Source organism: Oncorhynchus gorbuscha, linkage group LG09 (genome assembly GCF_021184085.1).
Source record: "Oncorhynchus gorbuscha isolate QuinsamMale2020 ecotype Even-year linkage group LG09, OgorEven_v1.0, whole genome shotgun sequence".
Classification (NCBI taxonomy): Eukaryota; Metazoa; Chordata; class Actinopteri; order Salmoniformes; family Salmonidae; genus Oncorhynchus; species Oncorhynchus gorbuscha.
Window position 1 is genome coordinate 69032611 of NC_060181.1, and position 22513 is coordinate 69055123.

Below are 22513 nucleotides of genomic sequence, written 5' to 3' on the forward strand. Positions count from 1 at the left end.
TAGTACTACTTACTGTAAGTAGTTTTTTGGGGTATCTGTACTTTACTATTTATTTATTAACAACTTTTCATTTTCCTCCACTACATTCCCAAAGAAAATAATGAGCTTTTTACCCCATACATTTTCCCTGACACCCAAAAGTGCTTGTTACATTTTGAATGCTTAGCAGGACAGGAACATTGTCGGGAGATGAATTCAAAACCGGCAGTGTTGGAAAAAGTACCCAATTATCATACTTGAGTAAAAGTAAAGATACCATAATAGAAAATGAAAAGTCAAAAAGTATTTGGTTTTAATAAACTTAAGTATCAAAAGTAAATGTAATTGCTAAAATATATACAATATTTCAAAACCAATGTGTTAATTGGGGATATTCTCCCATTTTCACCAACACAAAACATAAAAAATTCAATATTTATGAGTACAAACAATTTCATAATTAATGTGGTTTAACACTTGGTTTAACATTGACAACAATGTCCTTTTTTAACTATCTAAAACATAACACTTGGGAATATAGGTACAATGATTATTTTTTGGATTCTTTGCAAAAAAGATTTGCTGAATTGTTTTCTTAAAACTGAACGATTATTCAGCTGAATAAACAAAGATTAAGATATGTACAGTATATTTGGGACTGATATGTGGACTAAATAACACCTTAGCATGGGAACGCTATGCATCAACAGCTGCATCACACCCACGCTTTGTGATACATTTCCATATAAATATATGCCATTTTCTTTTTAAATACAGTGGCTTGTGAAAGTATTCACCCCCTTGGCATTTGTCCTATTTTGTTGTCATGCAACCTGGAATTAAACTAGATTTTGGAGGGGTTTGTATCATCTGATTTACACAACATGCCTACCATGCCTAACACTTTGAAGATGTAAAATATGTTTTATTGTGAAACAAACAAGAAATAAGACAAAAAAACTGAACTTGAGTGTGCATAACTATTCACCCCCCCACCCCACCCCTAAAGTCAATACTTCGTAGAGCCACATTTTGCAGCAATTACAGCTGCAAGTCTCTTGTGGTATGTCCGTATAAGCATGGCACATCCAGCCACTGGGATTTTTGCCAATTCTTCAAGGCAAAACTGCTTCAGCTCCTTCAAGTTGGATGGGTTCTGCTATTGTACCACAATCGTTAAGTCATACCACATATTCTCAATTGGATTGAGGTCTGGGCTTTGACATTTAAATGTTTCCCCTTAAACCACTCAAGTGTTGCTTTAGCAGTATGCTTAATGTCATTTTCCTGCTAGAAGGTGAATCTCCGTCCCAGTCTCAAATCTCTGGAAGACTGAAACAGGTTTCCCTCAAGAATTTCCCTGTATTTAGCGCCTTCCATCATTCCTTCAATTCTGACCAGTTTCCCAGTCCCTGCCGATGAAAAACATCCCCATAGCATGATGCTGCCACCACCATGCTTCACTGTAGGGATGGTGTTCTCGGGTGATGGGAGGTGTTGGGTTTGCACCAGACATAGCGTTTTCCTTGATGGCCAAAAAGCTCAATTTTAGTCTCATCTGACCAGAGTACTGTCTTCCATATGTTTGGGGAGTCTCCCACATGTCTTTTGGCGAACACCAAATGCGTTTGCTTATTTATTTCTTTAAGCAATGGCTTTTTTCTGGCCACTCTTCCATAAAGCCCAACTCTGTGGAGTGTGCAGCTTAACGTGGTCCTATGTACAGATACTCCAATCTCCACTGTGGCGCTTTGCAGCTCCTTCAGGGTTATTTTTGGTCTCTTTGTTGCCTCTCTAATTAATGCCCTCCTTGCCTGGTCCATGAGTTTTGGTGGGCGGCCCTCTCTTGGCAGGTTTGTTGTGGTGCGATATTTTTTCCATTTTTTAATAATGGATTAACTAGTGCACCGTGGGATGTTCAAAGTTTCAGATATTGTTTTATAACCCAACCCTGATCTGTACTTCTCCACAACTTTGTCTCTGACCTGTTTGGAGAGCTCCTTGGTCTTCATAGTGCCGCTTGCTTGGTGGTGTTGCAGACTCTTGGGCCTTTCAGAACAGGTGTGTATATATACTGAGATCATGTGACAGATCATGTGACACTTAGATTGCACACAGGTGTACTTTATTTAACTAATTATGTGACTTCTGAAGGTAATTGGTTGCACCAGATCTTATTTAGGGGCTTCATAGCAAATGGGGTGAATACATATGCACCACTTTTCCATTTTTTAATTTATTTTTGAAACAAGTAATCTTTTTCATTTCACTTCACCAATTTGGACTATTTGGTGTATGTCCATTACAAGAAATCCCGTCAAAAATCTATTTAAATTACAGGTTGTAACGCAACAAAATAGGAAATACACTAAGGGGGATGAATACTCTCCAAGGCACTGTAGTTTATAAAATGCCATTCCTTCTCTCAAAGCTCAGAAGTCAGCCAATGTCATCTGCCACACAGAGATGACCGTGTGTCTAACTAAGGGCTTTCCCCCCAGCACCAGTAGCAAATCAGGCAGGTTTTGTGCTATGCTCTCATGGCTCTCCTCTGGTTTACCTGGACCATCCTCCTCTATATTCTCACAGCTCCACTGCTTACTGAAGGCCTCCTGGTTCTCAAAGGTCAGACAATTCCCAAACCGCTGAGTGTCATTCCCACTTAGACCATTACAATAGTCCTCCACTTCAGTCAATAGCTTCTCTGAGCTACTAAATGTCTCCAGCTCTATAGTGCCCTCTGTCTTTGAGGAGGATGGGAAGCATTTGTTCTTGAACGGCCGTATCTTGCTGTCAAGTCTGTTTCTGATGGTGGTGCTGGGGATCAGGGTGGTGCTGGTGGTTGTGGTCACGGAAGGCTGGTAGCTAGGGCCCAGGCCAGCACAGCAGTGGTAGATCCTGTGGGGAGGTGGGTTGGAGCCGGGTAGCACGGCTAGCTTCCCCCAGGTCTGGGTGGTGAAGCTGTACCTGTGGATAAAACACATTTGCTAAATGGCATATCTTATATTATTATATATTCAGTGTAGCTTGCTTCAGCAAGCACACTCTAGATATTTCTCTTACTTCTGACTTATAGTTATTACTATTATTTAGGACGCTATTTCTCTTACACCACCATTTACGATAGAAACTCCATTCAAAATGTGAAGAGTCTGAATGGAGAAGCTGTACCTCCATAGACAGCTCCTGGGTGTGTGCTGGCTCTCTCCTCCTCCAAACAGAAGCATGCTGTCCCGGTAGACCACAGTTGAGTGGCCCACCAGCTTAGGGGGGCCTGATCTGTATAACACATCCACAGGACAGACAGGAAGGAAGGAAAAACAACACAACGCATTGTTCAACAAGCAACACAATTCGTCTATTGTTAGTTTTTTTGCTTTGTGTGGAAAAGATAACATCACTTAGATTGCTGATTTACTTAATGTGCTGTGTGTACATAAACTGCACAATCCCAATGATTTATTCAAACATAACAATTAATAGTGAATGATGATAGAGGTTTGTGAGAGGTTAAAGCTACAGGTTAAGCAAATGAATCTGGTGGCTCGGCGCCAGATAACATTGTCTGGTTTCAGCTGTTTTGCATTTCCTGTTGAGAGTAAAAGCGCTGAACAAATTGCCACACAAAATAACTGAGCCCATAAAGAGACATTATAATTGACATGATATTGCCCTCCATAAGGCTGTTGAGGTTGTCAGTGCCTGAAACAGACCTGGGTCAAATACATTATCTCAAATTCTTTCAAATACTTGACCAGAGCTTGACTTAGCTTACCCAGTACAATGGAGCCAATGGAACAGTCCTAAAAGTATCCTCCATAAGGATATTGAAAGTTGTCAGAGCCTGAACCCTTGAAAACTATTTTCATAAATCTGTAGTATCCAGTGAAACCCCAGAGGCAGAGAGAGAGAGAGAGATAGAGACAGAGACAAATAAAGAGGGAGCAGAGATCACTCACGTGGCATTGAGACAGCTCCAGGAATGACTGGTAGAGTTCCATCTCCACAGATCCCTCTGCTCCCTCAGGCCTCTCAGACCCCCGAAAAGGTACATGCAGTCCAGGTGTGTCATGGCAGAGTGGCTGTGTCTGGGACCTGGACCCACCTCTGTCTGGGTACAGTCCAGCAGGGACCACAACATAGTGTCTGACACACACACACACACACACACACACACACACACACACACACACACACACACACACACACACACACACACACACACACACACACACACACACACACACACACACACACACACACACACACACACACACACACACACACACACACACACACACACACACACACACACACACACACACACAATACAGTGTTAAGTGAAGTGTTGGTAAATTCAAAACATATTCCAGTCATTTAATAACAACGCATTGCTGTCACATTTCCAGAGAAAACAATAATGATATCATGACTGGATATCATTATTGTTTTCTCTGGAAATGTGACAGTAATGCGTTGTTATTAAATGATAATCACGAAAACCAAATGATCTATCCATAGAAAACGTCTAACTCACCAAATTCTAACTTCCAAAACTCCTGTGATGAGGCTTTCATGTCAATGTATCCTCCGTAGATGTACATGGCAGAGCTAAACACCACGGCACTGTGGCCCTTCCTGTTGACTGGCACCTGATTCTGTTAACATGTTAGCATATGGACGGCCATGAGGGATGTCATCAATATCAGTACAAAGCATGGGAACCGTACTTGATCAGCTATTACTATTAATCATGCTATGGGCCAGTTTATAGAGCTGCCGTATGCTGTTGTTACATTTAGTTAATCAATTGATTCTGTTTTTCATTCATTGCAGTTAAAACCGTACTTGATATGAGAGGGTATACAAATTAATATGTACTGTTCTTTTAATAATTTATAGTGGTGCATTTGTGCGAGCTGTGGAAAATGAGCATGGTTACATTATCACTCTCAATTTCCCTGGTATATGGAGCATTTACTTTTACATTACATACCTGAGGGGGGGTTCCTATCCTGCCAGGACACCCACTGCTCTTTCACTGCAAGAGATATGAGAAAGGACACTGACAACTGTGCAGGACTCACAGAGAAACAAAGGCAGAATGGCAGCTTTTCTTTGCCGTCACTCCCTATGAGAACTGTGAGCTAGTACCAACTTTTTATGTTGTCAGGTAGGATTTTAAATGCCAGATGCAAGTTTGAACATGTTTTAACACTTCTTTCTTGCGAGGAGTAGAAGTGTTTGGGATGTTGTTGGATCATTATGATGTCAGTAGTTATTGAGGTGTATGTTGCCCACAGTGGATTTACCAATATCAAACACCCAGAGGGGTGTTTTCCATATAGTGTACGCAGAATCAATCATTCCACCGAAGACATACAGAACACCCTGTAAAGATAATGATTTACAATCAACATTGAGCTACATGAAGCCTACCAATTAAAGCAATGCTAAGCAGTCTGAGATACAATGACATTGATATTACCTTGATATAACCATACAGATGACATAGATAGAACCCTACCTGATCGGCCACCATGGAATGTTCCTGTAGCTCCTCAGGTGCTGCCTCACAGCTACAGTCCAACTCTGTCCACTCATTGCGTACTACATAGACACACACAGTGGTTAGGTCCATACAAACATTCCTAATGTGTAACAACATCACTGTATAACACTGTTATAACATGATTGAATCACATTCTACATAACTGACATATACAGTTTGTAGCAGACCAGGTCACAATATAAACACAGTTATAATAATTATGACTTAGAAAAAGTATAGTTTCTGACAGAGGCCTTACTAATCTTTTTGGAACTGTCAGTTTGTCGTTTGATTGGTGCGTCCGTCAGTCTCTCTTCCCTGTTTCATCCCCATTCTATTCGTTTCCCTCTGCGGTCTTATGACTTAGAAAAAGTATAGTGTATCTGACACTTACTAATCTTTTAATGAACCTAGAAGAAAATATTGCCTGCATGCTGGCCAGCTATATTAACAGCCTATCACCAGAGACTAGTCACTTACCAACATTATACCTCCAGAAGTCCCTGAGCGAGTGGCTCTCCCTCCCTCCCAACACAAAGACACTGTCCCCGTAGGAGCAGCAGGCGTGCTTGTAGCGTTCACATGGTGCAGGGCCACTCTGAGGCAGTACGGTCCACAGGCTGGGGCTGCTACTGCTCCTCCGGCTCATACTAGGGCATCCTCAATCTCAGCTGTCATTGGGCTGCTATTCTCCTCAGGAAAATGACTGCATGGTGAAGAATAGGGCACAGCAACACTAGTTGTCAACCACTAATCACTACAGGTGTCATGTGACTGTTCTCCTTAGTTGTTGTCTTTGGAAAGAGATTCAATGGACACAGTGAAGAAATATTTAACCAAAACAGTCCGTATGAAATTTGATTGACCACTACCGGTCTCTTCAGATAACAGTGAACCTGTTGTTTTGGGTCATCCCTGGCAGTATGTCATAATCCTTCTATTAATTGGTCTTGTAATTCTATCCTATCCTGGAACAGATCTTGTCATGTGAAGTGCTTAATGTCTGCCATCCCTCCCATCCCTCTGCAGCTGCAAGAAAAAAAATGTTCAATGAACTATTATCCTCAGGAAAAAACTAACAGTGAGGTATCTGATGTCATGCTTCTCTCTGAGGGGCTTCTCTGTCCCCGGGTGTGACAAAACCTGTTTGAAGAGGCAGCTAATATAACAGACAATGCACTGCAACCCCAGGCAACACCATTGGTCAGGACACAAAAGTCGGCCACCACCACACTCCATTATGTCGCCAACGTATGGATGACAGTCCTACATAGACACAGTTGCCAAGACAGCATTTGTTGTTGCTGCTGAAGTATGCATGTGTGTTCATCTGACACCTTCTACAGGCAGAGCACCTGACTCTGTGGGTAACGCAGGGAGGAGACCTCCCTATGCAGGCAACATATTCATTATTTTAACTCCTCACACTCTTATGACTATAGCCTGAGCCTATATCTGCTATGTTGTCTTGCCATCTTTGCCAGGCCAAACATACACAGCACAATTAGATCTGGGACCAGGCTAACTGTATACAAGTACTTCATTATATAACCAGAACAGTCAGCTTCATACCCAAAAAGAGACATTTGTCTTAGTACTTTGTATGGTTTTTGAGTATTCATAATACATGTGTATATTAATTTGTATAGTACAAACAAGCAGCAAGTAACCATCGCAACAGTACACATGTTGTCACCACGAATGATGCAGCTCTCCCTTGGGCCAATCAGTGTCATTTTGTAAATACGAATCTCTATGGCAAGACATATTATTCACCCAAGTTTCATCAACATTGGGCCAGTGCTGTCTGAGATTTCACATGTGACTAACGTACTAACGAGCTAATGGACAGAGACAGATCCACAGTCCCCTCCAGGGGTATAGTGCTACACAGAGCTGGTCAAAATATTTTTGGAAAATGTATTCTGAAGCAATGTCTCGCAAGATCACATAAGAATTAATTCATATTATAACAGAACTGAATATAATAGCATGACATAATAGGCCTATAATGTTACTGTTACACCAAAAAAAAACTCCACATTTTTTGTGAGATTTTAGGATGGTTAGCTTTAAGATGTGCCAAAATCAGCTTTGATTGAAACAAAATACAATGTTTATAGTTTAACAACATCTGGTCTAATTCGCTCACAAAACAGTAATTCAAGAAGATCTAAAATCATATTCCCATGAATCTGATTGAAATCCAATGAGATTGGTATGCAGACGAGGTTTGGACATTTCACCGGTAAAACATGAAGAATTAGGCCTATCATTCACGATTCACAGTGATGATGACATATTTTGAAATTAGGTATGCCTAACTTGGTGTTTGAGTGTGAAACAAGTAAGACATTTTCTTGACACAAACCAGGTTTCCATCCAACGTTTTTATGCAAGTAAAGTAGGCCTACATGTCAGATTACAAATGTCACGACAGGCCTGATGGAAACAGCAGATTTGTCCGTAAACTTTCCAAATGTTGACAAAACAAAATACGTTTGACAAGCTGGGATCTTTTTGTGTCAGTAAAATGAATTATGCAAAAAATGATGCACCTTTATACGCAAATTTTGATATGATAACTATAAAATCGATGTCACGCAATAACATGTCGTGTGATCCTCCCACTAGGACTTGCAGTTTATTATGCTACAGATGAAATAAGTTATGATGAACTTCACAGGGTGGTGAAAGTGCATGGTGATGAGCTTGATGCTACTTTCTAATAAATATTGATATTATTCTGGTGACATGATGATCAATGCTTGGCTGCCGTTTAACAAATAAAAATAATCTCGCTATCTTGTCTATAAAAATCTCATGTAGGCCTGGTAGGCTATACCTGCTCTGTATCTGCCAGCTGTTGGCTAGAGTGCATGTGCTATGACCAGTGTTGGCACATTCGCTATATAACCCAAAATAGTTGATGGAAACATCTCTGGTGGGAAAATGTGAATATTGTTTTTATGCAGATTTTAGAATATTCGCATGAAAATCTGTCACCAATTGGATGCAAACCTAGACTACTATGTGTGGGCATAGGCAGACATTGCCATGACCCCTGCCCAATTTCATTGTGGGGGTCAACAAGCAACTTCTCCACTTCTACATTTTGAAAACAGTTTGCAACATACAGTAAATGAAAGGCTACATGGTAGTCCGCCCAACACCCAAAGTTTGTTTTGGGGGAAAACATTTTTTTAATGAAAACTAACTTCCTGCATTTTCACACATTTTGCAATGGGGCAGAGAGAAAAATGTGCTGTTTTAAAGTAAATGTCTAGTGAAAGTCTCACTTACATATTCTGTTAACTCATGCCGAAATAATGTTGTTGACTCATCCTACACTCGTATTTGTGGCCAAAGCAAATATTGGAGAAAAAAACACTTTAAAAAACCCACCTCAAACTTGTATCTCAAACAGACCGATTAAAAAATGTGTTATTTCCTCATAGAGGATGACGTGGATGAGCTGGCCATCAGTCTACCTACATTAATATTTTTAATGACCGGTATACATCCACACCAATCCGTTGTTGAGATACGCCCACATCATTTCCATACCCAACTATAACATCTTCCGTCAAGATAGAACTGCCAAAGGGGGCGGAGTCGCAGTCTACTGCGGAGATAGCCTGCAAAGTAATGTCATACTTTCCAGGTCCATACCCAAACAGTTTGAACTACTAATTTTGAAAATTATTCTCTCCAGAAACAAGTCTCTCACTGTTGCCGCCTGCTACCGAGCCCCCTCAGCTCCCAGCTGTGCCCTGGACACCATTTGTGAATTGATCGCCCCCCATCTAGCTTCAGAGTTCGTTCTGTTAGGTGACCTAAACTGGGATATGCTTAACACCCCGGCAGTCCTACAATCTAAGCTAGATGCCCTCAATCTCACTCAAATCATCAAGGAACCCACCAGGTACAACCCTAACTCTGTAAACAAGGGCACCCTCATAGACGTCATCCTGACCAACTGGCCCTCCAAATATACCTCTGCTGTCTTCAACCAGGATCTCAGCGATCACTGCCTCATCGCCTGTATCCGCCACGGAGCCGCAGTCAAACGACCACCCTCATCACTGTCAAACGCTCCCTAAAACACTTCTGTGAGCAGGCCTTTCTAATCGACCTGGCCCGGGTATCCTGGAAGGACATCGACCTCATCCCGTCAGTTGAGGATGCATGGTCATTCTTTAAAAGTAACTTCCTCACCATTTTAGATAAGCATGCTCCGTTCAAAAATGCAGAACCAAGAACAGATACAGCCCTTGGTTCACTCCAGACCTGACTGCCCTCGACCAGCACAAAAACATCCTGTGGCGGACTGCAATAGCATCGAATAGCCCCGTGATATGCAACTGTTCAGGGAAGTCAGGAACCAATACACGCAGTCAGTCAGGAAAGCTAAGGCCAGCTTCTTCAGGCAGAAGTTTGCATCCTGTAGCTCCAACTCCAAAAAGTTCTGGGACACTGTGAAGTCCATGGAGAACAAGAGCACCTCCTCCCAGCTGCCCACTGCACTGAGGCTAGGAAACACGGTCTCCACCGATAAATCCATGATTATCGAAAACTTCAATAAGCACTTCTCAACGGCTGGCCATGCCTTCCGCCTGGCTACTCCAACCTCGGCCAACAGCTCCGCCCCCCCGTAGCTCCTCACCCAAGCCTCTCCAGGTTCTCCTTTACCCAAATCCAGATAGCAGATGTTCTGAAAGAGCTGCAAAACCTGGACCCGTACAAATCAGCTGGGCTTGACAATCTGGACCCGCTATTTCTGAAACTATCTGCCGCCATTGTCGCAACCCCTATTACCAGCCTGTTCAACCTCTCTTTCATATCGTCTGAGATCCCCAAGGATTGGAAAGCTGCCGCAGTCATCCCCCTCTTCAAAGTGGGAGACAACCTGGACCCAAACTGTTACAGACCTATATCCATCCTGCCCTGCCTATCTAAGGTCTTCGAAAGCCAAGTCAACAAACAGGTCACTGACCATCTCGAATCCCACCGTACCTTCTCCGCTGTGCAATCTGGTTTCCGAGCCGGTCACGGGTGCACCTCAGCCACACTCAAGGTACTAAATGATATCATAACCGCCATCGATAAAAGACAGTACTGTGCAGCCGTCTTCATCGACCTCGCCAAGGCTTTCGACTCTGTCAATCACCATATTCTTATCGGCAGACTCAACAGCCTCGGTTTTTCGGATGACTGCCTTGCCTGGTTCACCAATTACTTTGCAGACAGAGTTCAGTGTGTCAAATCGGAGGGCATGCTGTCCGGTCCTCTGGCAGTCTCTATGGGGGTGCCACAGGGTTCAATTCTCGGGCCGACTCTTTTCTCTGTGTATATCAATGATGTTGCTCTTGCTGCGGGCGATTCCCTGATCCACCTCTACGCAGACGACACCCTTCTATATACTTTCGGCCCGTCATTGGACACTGTGCTATCTAACCTCCAAACGAGCTTCAATGCCATACAGCACTCCTTCCGTGGCCTCCAACTGCTCTTAAACGCGAGTAAAACGAGTAAAACCAAATGCATGCTTTTCAACCGATCGCTGCCTGCACCCGCATGCCCGACTAGCATCACCACCCTGGATGGTTCCGACCTTGAATATGTGGACATCTATAAGTACCTAGGTGTCTGGCTAGACTGCAAACTCTCCTTCCAGACCCACATCAAACATCTCCAATCGAAAATCAAATCAAGAGTCGGCTTTCTATTCCGCAACAAAGCCTCCTTCACTCACGCTGCCAAGCTTACCCTAGTAAAACTGACTATCCTACCGATCCTCGACTTCGGCGATGTCATCTACAAAATGGCTTCCAACACTCTACTCAGCAAACTGGATGCAGTCTATCACAGTGCCATCCGTTTTGTCACTAAAGCACCTTATACCACCCACCACTGCAACTTGTATGCTCTAGTCGGCTGGCCCTCACTACATATTTGAGTGTAGTCTGGCCCAGGAGTCGGTCCAGACCCACTGGCTCCAGGTCATCTACACTGAGTCACTGGCTTGCTGGGGCTCTCTCGTGGCTTCCCTGGGGGGGGTGCGTCACCTGGGTGGGTGATTCACTGTTTGGTACCTGTCTAACCTCCATGGTTGTAGATTTCCCTCCTAGTAAAGTGGGTGGGGTTATATCCTTCCTGTTTGGCCCTGTCCGGGGTGTTTATGGGGCCACAGTGTCTCCTGACCCCTCCTGTCTCAGCCTCCAGTATTTATGCTGCAGTAGTTTATGTGTCAGGGCTAGGGTCAGTTTGTTTATCTGGAGTACTTCTCCTGTCCTATTCGGTGTCCTGTGTAAATCTAAGTGTGCGTTCTCTAATTCTCTCCTTCTCTACCTCCTTTCTCTCTCTCGGAGGACCTGAGCCCTAGGTAAAGCTCCGCCTTATCTCAGTTCACTGGCTGCAACACCATAGAATTGACTAGAACCAAAAAATTTGATCTTCCTGTCATTCCCTAGAATTTCTAAGCAAACAGCTGGAGGCAGGGCTTTCTCCTATAGAGCTCACGATATGATTGAGTGTAGTCTGGCCCAGGAGTGGGAAGGTGAACGGAAAGGCTCTGGAGCAACGAACCGCCCTTGCTGTCTCTGCCTGGCCGGTTCCCCTTTTTCCACTGGGATGGCATTCACTGTTGTGGTCGGCCTGTCTGGGTTTCCCCCCCTTTGGGTTGTACCGTGTCGGAGATCTTTGTGGGCTATACTCGGCCTTGTCTCAGGATGGTAAGTTGGTGGTTGTAGATTTCCCTCTAGTGGTGTGGGGGCTGTGCTTTGGCACACCCCAGTATTTATGCTGCAGTAGTTTATGTGTCGGGGGGCTAGGGTCAGTTTGTTTATCTGGAGTACTTCTCCTGTCCTATTCGGTGTCCTGTGTAAATCTAAGTGTGCGTTCTCTAATTCTCTCCTTCCTACCTCCTTTCTCTCTCTCGGAGGACCTGAGCCCTAGAACCATGCCCCAGGACTACCTGATCCCCAGGACTACCTGACATGAGGACTCCTTGCTGTCCCCAGTCCACCTGGCCATGCTCCTGCTCCAGTTTCAACTGTTCTGCCTTACTATTATTCAACCATGCTGGTCATTTATGAACATTTGAACATCTTGGCCACGTTCTGTTATAATCTCCACCCGGCACAGCCAGAAGAGGACTGGCCAGCTGCTGCTCCAGTTTCAACTGTTCTGCCTTACATTTATGAACATTTGAACATCTTGGTCATTTTCTGTTATAATCTCTACCCGGCACAGCCAGAAGAGGACTGGCCACCCCACATAGCCCGGTTCCTCTCTAGGTTTCTTCCTAGGTTTTGGCCTTTCTAGGGAGTTTTTCCTAGCCACCGTGCAGGCTGGGTTTCTGTAGCACTTTGAGATATCAGCTGATGTATCTATATAAATAAATTTGATTTGATTTGATTTGATTATCTCACTGATCATCCCTAAAGCCAACACATCATTTGGCCGCCTTTCGTTCCAGTACTCTGCTGCCTGTGACTGGAACGAATTGCAAAAATCGCTGAAGTTGGAGACTTTTATCTCCCTCACCAACTTCAAACATCAGCTATCCGAGCAGCTAACCGATCGCTGCAGCTGTACATAGTCTATAGGAAAATAGCCCACCCATTTTCACCTACCTCATTCCCATACTGTTTTTATACTGTTTTTATTTATTTATTTTTCTGCTCTTTTGCACACCAATATCTCTACCTGTACATGACCATCTGATCATTTATCACTCCAGTGTTAATCTGCAAAATTGTATTATTCGCCTACCTCCTCATGCCTTTTGCACACATTGTATATAGACTGCCCATTTTTTTCTACTGTGTTATTGACTTGTTAATTGTTTATTCCATGTGTAACTCTGTGTTGTCTGTTCACACTGCTATGCTTTATCTTGGCCAGGTCGCAGTTGCAAATGAGAACTTGTTCTCAACTAGCCTACCTGGTTAAATAAAGGTGAAATAAAAAAAATAAAAATAAAATTCCAACAGATAAAATATTATTTTTAAAGGTCATGAAGAGTCAAAATCATGTTTTTCATGACATTTGATGATATTGGAAGTACGATGACCAAAGTATGACAAATCAAATCAAATAAAATGTTATTGGTCACATAGACATATTTGGAGGTTATTGCAGGTGTAGTTAAAAGCTTGTGTTCCTAGCTGCAGTAGTATCTAAAAACGATTCACAACAATACACACAAATCTAAAAGTTTAAAGAAAAAAGGGGGGAAAACAAATAGAATTAAGAAATATATAAATGTTAGTTTGAGCAATATCAGAGTGGCATTGACTAAAATACAGTAGAATAGAATACAATATATACATATGAGATGAGTAAAGTAGTACAGTATGTAAACATTATTAAAGTGACCAGTGATTCATTGTCTATGTACAGTATATAGGGCAGCAGTCTCTAAGGTGCAGGGTTGAATAACTGGGTGGTAGCCGGCTAGTGATGGCTGTTTAAAAGCCTGATGGCCTTGAGATAGAAGCTGTTTTTCAGTCTCTTGGTCCCAGCTTTGATGCACCTGTACTGACCTCGCCTTCTGGATAATAGCAGGGTGAAGAGGCCATGGCTCGTGTGGTTGATGTCCTTGATGATCTTTTTGGCCTTCCTATGACATCGGGTGTTCTAGGTGTCCTGGAGGCCAGGTAGTTTACCCCCGGGGATGCATTGGGCAGACCGCACCACCCTCTGGAGAGCCCTGTGGTTGCGCCCGGTGCAGTTGCCGTACCAGGCAGTGATACAGCCCGACCGGATGCTCTCAACTGTGCATCTGTAAAAGTTTGTGAGGGTTTTAGGTGCCAAGCCAAATTTCTTCGGCCTTCTTCATCAAACAAGGGCACTGCGTTCATCCACCTCTGGCCTGCTCGCCTCCCTACCACTGAGGAAGTACAGCTCCCGCTCAGCCCAGTCAAAACTGTTCGCTGCCCTGGCCCCCCAATGGTGGAACAAACTCCCTCACGACGCCAGGACAGCGGAGTCAATCACCACCTTCCGGAGACACCTGAAACCCCACCTCTTTAAGGAATACCTAGGATAGGTTAAGTAATCCCTCTCACCCCACCCCCCCTAAGTTTTAGATGCACTATTGTTAAGTGACTGTCCCACTGGATGTCATAAGGTGAATGCACCAATTTGTAAGTCGCTCTGGATAAGAGCGTCTGCTAAATGACTTAAATGTAAATGTAAATGTAAATGTAAATGGATGGACCATTTCAGATCGTCAGTGATGTGTACGTCGAATAACTTCAATCCACAGGTGCGACAAGAAAGTCAGAAATAGCGATATAAAAAATGCCTTACCTTTGATGATCTTCTTCTGTTGGCACTACAAAAGGTCCCAGTTACATCACAAATTGTCCTTTTGTTCGATAATGTCCTTCTTTATATCCACAAAAACTCAGTTTAGCTACCGTGCTTCAGTCAATAATCCACCCAGTTTCCCTCCATCAAAATGCATACAAAATGAATTCGTTAGTAATAAACTTTTCCAAACAAGTCAAACAACATTTATAATTCAAACCTTAGGTACCCTAATACACAAATAAACAATAACATTTAAGACGGAGAATTGTTATTGTCTTTACCGGAGAAAAATACACACTTGGAAACACTACAGCCAAAATGGGAGCCACCTAGAACAACTACAATTTCTGGCTAATTTTTCCAAAAACCATCCTGAAACTCTTTCTAAAGACTGTTGACATCTAGTTGAAGCCCTAGGAACAGCAATCTGGGAGGACTTGGCCTTATAATAAAAGTGATGGCCATTGAAAATAGTGGTAGGCTGAATCATTTTTTTGGGGGGGGGGGTTCGCCTTCCATATTGGTTCTGTTATACTCACAGACATTATGTTAACAGGTTTAGAATATTTAGAGTGTTTTCTATCCAAATCTACAAATGATCTGCATATCCTAGCTTCTGGGCCTGAGTAATAGGCAGTTTACTTTGGGCACACTTTTCATCCGGATGTCAAAATACTGCCCCCTATCCCAAACAAGTTAATGGCCATGTACTCTTTTATAATCTTCACCCGGGACAGCCAGAAGAGGACTGGCCACCCCGCAGAGCCTGGTTCCTCTCTAGGTTTCTTCCTAGTTTCCAGCCTTTTTAGGGAGTTTTTCCTAGCCACTTCTATATCTGCATTGCTTGCTGTTTGGGGTTTTAGGCTGGGTTTCAGTATTGCACTTGTGACATCTGCTGATGTAAAAAGGGATGTATAAATACATTTGATTGATTGAAATCAATTTGATTGATATACAGTACCACATGTCATGACGTTGACCTCTGGGTAAGGTTTATGACACCCCCTCCCCCCCTTCTGTAGCTCAGTTGGTAGAGCATGGCGCTTGTAACGCCAGGGTAGTGGGTTCGATTCCCGGGACCACCCATACGTAGAATGTATGCACACATGACTGTAAGTCGCTTTGGATAAAAGCGTCTGCTAAATGGCATATGTTATATTATAAATAGCTTTCTCCCTTCCCTCTCTCTTGACTCTACAGAGGGACTCTTGAATAGCCTTTGTTAAACAGAGAGTCTGGGAGCATCAAACAAGTGGAGGGAAAGGAACCATATTTCAGTAATAGAACCAGTTGAAAATATGCGTTGGTACTTAATGAATATGATGTCAGTTCGGTTGTTATCTGAGACATTATGACTGATGACAGGATGACCTAAACTGTATCTCGGAAAGTCTACACTTTATAGTTATCAGATTCACATGGAATTGTTATGGAATTCAAATGTTTAACTATAAAATTATTGGTGAAATGATTAAATGTACTTTTAGCTTCCAAATGAGAGATTTGGGTTTTCATAAGGTTAGGGCTCTGCTCAATCAGTGGCCCACTCCTGTGAAGAGACATGGGCTATAAACTATGAAGCACACCCTTCTCCCTCCACTATATAAGTCCTTGATGAAAATGTAACCTCCTGTTCCGGGTACATTAGGATGACGGTACAATGTCAGAAGGGTTCAAATAATAACTACAGAATGAAGCCAACCTCAGCATGAGCTTAGGCTGCGAATGGTATGAACTTTGAACTCTTATTCACTATAGAAGTGATACCTCCTAGCCGTTGAGTTAGCAGCGGCCGCTGTAAATGTGGGCTAGGAGAGGATAGACAGAGTATCCCATCTACCACACAATGACGACACTACAACGTTTCCACCGGAGACATTCTTCAAAGGACTCTGTTGGGCAACACGGTCTTCAGTCTACCACCAACCTATTGCAGCGCAGTTCAGAGTAAATATCTATTGCATTTTCCTTTTCCAAATGGCCAGTAATTTAGAATGCATAAGATTCTGTATTTACGATAGAGTAGCTGCCTACGGCCCGATAGAGACATCGCTTCTCCCTTTGTTCTTCAGTCTTCCTGCTCTTTCACTCAAACCCAACACCCGTTCTTTGTGTAACCAGCTGTCATATGTGTTCCGTCCGCTAGGGATGTTTTCCTTTATGACATAATTTGTAATCAAGGTATGATTCATTCTGTGTATATGTAATTCTGTGTGATTAGTTAGGTATTTAGTAAATAAATAATTAAACCCAATTTTGCATTGCTGATTCAACTTGTTAGCCAGGGTTTGTGAAGATAACCAAGAATTTACAACTTTCAGATGAGACTGAAATAAGGTGACGATTAATATTGACTGCTATTGATGTAAAATATTACTAGGTCTTTAAGAGTTTATTCGGAAGATAACAGCTCTATAAATATTATTTTGTGGTGCCCCGACTTTCTAGTTAATTACATTTACATGATTAGCTCAATCAGGTAATATTAATTACAGAGAAATGATTTTATAGAATAGCATGTCATATCACTTAATCCGGCATAGCCAAAGACACGACCTACACCAACAAAAGCTGAAGAACATACGCACATCCTGGTTCTTTCCGCAGGTGCTCGAATTGTAGACAAACTCATGGAAAACAGAGTGGAAAACGCTGCACACTGCTGCTCATGCTCCCAGGTGATTTTATTTATAACAGCGTTTCGACCCTTAGGTCTTCATCAGGCATCCATATCCCAGGTGGGGGTGAACAGTCCTATGCGGCATTTTCCTTTCTGTTTTCCATATACCAAACCCCCTTGGGCCTTATTGCTTAAATATATAATTGATGCAGTTTCAATGTTGTTTGAGTTGCTTTGTGTATCACCAAATTTGCTTGAGATCATTAATACTGCAGCACCTCTCACTGCATCCAAATTGCTTGACATAGGCATTTCAAAGAGTTGTCAGTCAAGGCGAACTCATGAATATAATCTCCCCGCCCACTCAGCCTGTCTTTTCAAGCTTCCTGGTAGTTGCCATGAGAGAAAAAGTACCTTTCAGAATGACTTTTCAGGACCTTTAACATACTTATTTAAAACATTTTTGGAAGGAAAACTATTTCACTCATATTGTAATTAATTCTAGATCATATTTCATAGAAATCTGGAAACACTGGACAGTTACTTTAAAAGGTTGACTTTGGGGAAAATCCCAAAACAAAGGCTTTAAACTGTATAACTGATAAATGCACCATATCAGGTAATTTAATGGTTACATTTTACAATATTTTGCTACGGCAGTGCCATTTCTTACTGATCTCTGTCCAAAAATAAATCATGTGAAATGACATCAACAAATACTGGAGGAGTTACTAGCTAGCTACAAGTGGCTAGCTTAGCTAATGAACTAGCTAGGTCAGTCACAGCCTTCATGACCAGAATGACACATCGATGAACCACCAAAGGCATACATCATTTCGGTTAATTTTTTTTAGAAGGAGTTGGATCGGTTTTTGTGCCCAAAGTCGACCGTTAAAGCTAATTTCCTGCAATTCTACACATTTTGCCATTGCTTATGACATGTTCATATGCTATCTGGGGGGCCCCCAACTTCAAGGTTGTTTTTGTGTTCTAAAAAGCAAGTAGGTCATTGGAAGCAGTACCTATCTTCCTCTATCTTGAATTTAGATCATTGTAAATGAGTCAATATGATATGACACTGATTAAATTGAGAAGCATAAACACAGCCCCATGACTGTGTGAAGGCATACCCTATGTGAACAGGAAATTATATAGTCAATTCCTTCACTGATATTATATTATATTCTTCTATCTCAACTGTTTTCAAGTGATTTTCTGGAGGCTTCTATTTCTCTGTTCAATCAACTAGCCTACCCTGATTAGAAAGGTTTAGATTAAGAAAAGTGCGTTGCGATGTTATTACAAACTACAAAGCACAAACTATTATTACATTGTTATTACGAAATCGAAGGAATAGTCAGATCATGGAAAAATACAAGTTTGACATCTCTGGAAGAGAACGTCTAGGAGGGGCACGTGACCGTTATTTCAACACTCAGGGCACGCTATTTCACTCTGTGTCTGTTTCTTACCACATTCCTCCTACTGACTTTATAGTTTCATGCTGTTATAGGCTACTACAACCTAGTCAGTCAAATTAAAAGTACACCTAAATCTCAATATGTAGCCAAGGATACTTATTCTACAAATATCCTTTGCCTAGGCTACTACATACAGTACATTACATGAAGGGTCTTTTCCAGAAGAGAAACTCACAAGTGACAAAAGTTTAGCTCCGATGTGAGCACGGTCACTGGCCAGAAATGTTTCATTGTGTAAAATAAAATGAATAGATTATTTGCAATGTCTTACTTATGGCATTAGAATAATTGTTGGTTTCATTGTGTAAATATATCATTATAAAACCCTTACGAAAAATTTACCAAAACCACTATTTCAATAGCTAATAAAAACGTAATGTATTTTATTTTCCTTTTAGGCTACATTTTACTAGGCTACATAGCCTACACAGCCAAAGCTGAACTCACTTACTGCATCGTTGAATAGTCTATAAATTGAAAATGTAAAGTTACATCATAGAAAACAAAATTACCCGATTAGAGAGCCGATATCTCACCCGTTCCTCTTCATTGGGTTTTGCTGCGCCGCAGTGATCATCCGGGCTTTGAAGAGCATTTCATTCAGAAGGAGGGGCATATTGTGGTTTGAGCAGGAAGTGTGGGTGTTTCTCTAGACTGAAAAATGATAAACTCTTCCCCAGCACTGGAGCAAGCACGTGATAGTAGGCTACTATTTGCACCCACATATTACAGTCAAATGTAAATGTTTGCCTGTCAGTGTAATCTGCATATGTCCACTTTACTACTATAGGCTACTATGACATAAGGAGAAAAAGATCAGAAGCACGTGATAGGCCACTATGAAAAGCATGTGATTGTTTATGATATCGAAATATTCCATTCAAACCTGACCTTGAACCTATAAAAAGTCATTATTGCATACTGTCTATGACAATTAGGTTTATATTCCTTATCAAATGCCAGATCAGTGGAATATTTTCTGTCACTGGAAAAATATCCCTCTAAAAATGATATCCACAATTATTAGGGAAATCTTATCTGTTGGCTCCATGTCACGCCTTGGTCATTGTATTTTGTGTTTTTGGTATATGTTTGGGTAAGCCAGAGTGTGACATGGGTTTATATGTTGTGTTTCGTATTGGGGTTTGTAGTAATTGGGATTGTGTATGATTAGGGATGTGTCTAGTTAGGCTTGGCTGCCTGGGGCGATTCTCAATCAGAGTAATAGCTGTAATAGGTTTCACGTTCCGTTTGTTGTTTTCGTATTTCAGTTATTTCATGTACAACAATTCCTTCATTAAAGTCATGAATAACCTACACGCTGCATTTCGGTCTGACTCTCTTCATTCAACAGAGGAACAAACAAAGTTACAGAAACACCCACCACTCACAGACCTAGCAGCATGTGAACTGGCAGGAGCTAAAGGACGGAGTTATGGACAGCAGAAGCATGGATTATACGACGTGGAAAGAAATCGACAGGTGGGCGGCCGACCCAGAGAGAGTGCAGGCGCCCGCCTGGGATTCGCTTCAGCAGTGCGAAGAGGGCTACAGGCGAATCGAGTCAAAGAAAAAGACACGCCGGAAAAACGGAGAGGCGCTGGTTTAAACAGGCAGCGACAGCTGGAGCAGCAAAGGGAGGATGAATTATTTGGAGAATGGACATGGGAAGACGTGTTGGATGGTAAAGGTTGTTACACTTGGGAGGAGATATTGGCCGGAAGAGATCGCCTCCCATGGGAACAGGTGGAGGCACTAAGGAGAGCAGAGGCAGCGGGAGATAGGAACCGACGATAGGAGGGAACACGGTTGGCAAGGAAACCGGAAAAGCAGCCCCAAAAAATTATTGGGGGGAGGCTAGAAGGGAGAATAGTTATGCCAGGTAGGAGACCTGCGCATACTCCCTGTGCTCACCGTTGGGCTAGGGGCTAGAGAGACCGGGCAGGCACCGTGTTATGCTATGGAGCGCACAGTGTTTTCAGTGCGGGAGCATAGCCCGGTGCGGCACATACCAGCTCTTCCTATTGGCCGGGCTAGAGTGGGCATCGAGCCAGGTAAGCTTGGGCAGGCTCGGTGCTCAAGAGCTCCAGTGCCCCTGCACGGTCCGGTCTATCCAGAGCCACCTCTACACACCAGTCCTCCGGTAGCAGCTCCCCGCACCAGGCTTCCTGTGCGTGTCCTCGCGCCAGTACCACCAGTTCCAGCACCACGCACCAGGCATCCAGTGCGCCTCGCATGTTCAGCGCAGCCAGCGCTTTTCTCCTCTCCTGCGCTGTTGGAGTCTCCCGCCTGTTTAGCGCAGCCAGAGCTTTTCTCCTCTCCTGCGCTGCCGGAGTCTCCCGCCTGTTTAGCGCAGCCAGAGCCTTTCTCCTCTCCTGCCCTGCCGGAGTCTCCTGTCTGTCCAGCGCCGCCAGTGCTCCCAGTCGGCCCAGCGTGGCCAGTGCTCCCAGTCGGCCCAGCACGGCCAGTGCTCCCAGTCTGCCCAGCGCGGCCAGTGCTCCCAGTCTGCCCAGCGCGGCCAGTGCTCCCAGTCTGCCCAGTGCGGCCAGTGCTCCCAGTCTGCCCAGCGCCGCCAGCGCTCCCAGTCTGCCCAGTACTCCCAGTCTGCCCAGTGCTCCCAGTCTGCCCAGCGCCGCCAGTGCTCCCAGTCTGCCCAGTGCTCCCAGTCTGCCCAACGCCGCCAGTCTGCCCAGCGCCGCCAGCGCCGCCAGTCGGTCCAGCGTCGCCAGTCTGCCAGGATCCGCCAGAAGTGCCAGTCTGCCAAGATCGTCTAGATCGGCCAGACAACCTGAATCATCCAGTTCCACCAGCCAGCCAGGATTTACCGGAGCCTACTACCTGCCTGAGCTTCCTCTCAGTACTGAGCTTCCTCTCAGTACTGGGCTTCCTCTCAGTACTGGGCTGCCTCTCAGTACCGGGCTTCCCCTCAGTACCGGGCTTCCCCTCAGTATCGTGCTTCCCCTCTGTACCGGGCTTCCCCTCAGTACCAGGCTGCTTCTGTCCCGAGCTGCCCCTCAGTCCCGGGCTGCCCCTCTGTCCCGGGCTGCCCCTCTGTCCTGAGATGCCACTCTGTCCCGAGCTGCCCAACTGTCACGAGCTGCTCCTCAGTTATGTGGGGATCTGGGTGAGGACTATTAGGCCATGGTCGGTGGAGAAAGTGGATTATCCCAGGACGCGAAGGGGAGGAAATAGGACATTAATGGAGTGGGGTCCACGTCCCGAGCCAGAACCGCCACCATGGACAGACGCCCACCCGGACCCTCCATATGCTCTTGAGGTGCGTCCGGGAGTCCGCACCTTAGGGGTGGGGTTCTGTCACGCCTTGGTCATTGTATTTTGTGTTTTTGGTATATGTTTGGGTAAGCCAGGGTGTGACATGGGTTTATATGTTGTGTTTTGTATTGGGGTTTGTAGTAATTGGGATTGTGTATGATTAGGGGTGTGTCTAGTTAGGCTTGGCTGCCTGGGGCGATTCTCAATCAGAGTCAGGTGCTCGTCGTTGTCTCTGATTGAGAACCGTATTTAGACAGCCTGACTTTCACGTTGTAATTTGTGGGTGTT

General features: G+C 43.7%; 1 protein-coding gene across 2 annotated transcripts; it reads right to left on the bottom strand.

Moving 5' to 3' along the window:
* Nucleotides 1–2142: 2142 nt before the first annotated feature.
* On the bottom strand, nucleotides 2143–19557 carry si:dkey-3d4.3 (ras guanine nucleotide exchange factor F). 2 transcript variants are annotated; one of them, XM_046363275.1, is made up of 9 exons: nucleotides 19465–19557; nucleotides 6011–6236; nucleotides 5507–5589; nucleotides 5292–5370; nucleotides 4976–5020; nucleotides 4517–4637; nucleotides 3939–4125; nucleotides 3151–3258; nucleotides 2143–2946 (listed from the first exon to the last, which is right to left on the bottom strand). In XM_046363275.1, the coding sequence occupies exons 6-9, from the start codon at nucleotides 4581–4583 to the stop codon at nucleotides 2412–2414; spliced, it is 897 nt and encodes a 298-aa protein (XP_046219231.1). In that variant the 5' UTR covers nucleotides 4584–4637; nucleotides 4976–5020; nucleotides 5292–5370; nucleotides 5507–5589; nucleotides 6011–6236; nucleotides 19465–19557; the 3' UTR covers nucleotides 2143–2411. The 2 variants fall into 2 exon arrangements, with proteins under 2 accessions (XP_046219231.1, XP_046219232.1); XM_046363276.1 differs by lacking the exon at nucleotides 19465–19557 and adding an exon at nucleotides 14080–14238.
* Nucleotides 19558–22513: the final 2956 nt, after the last annotated feature.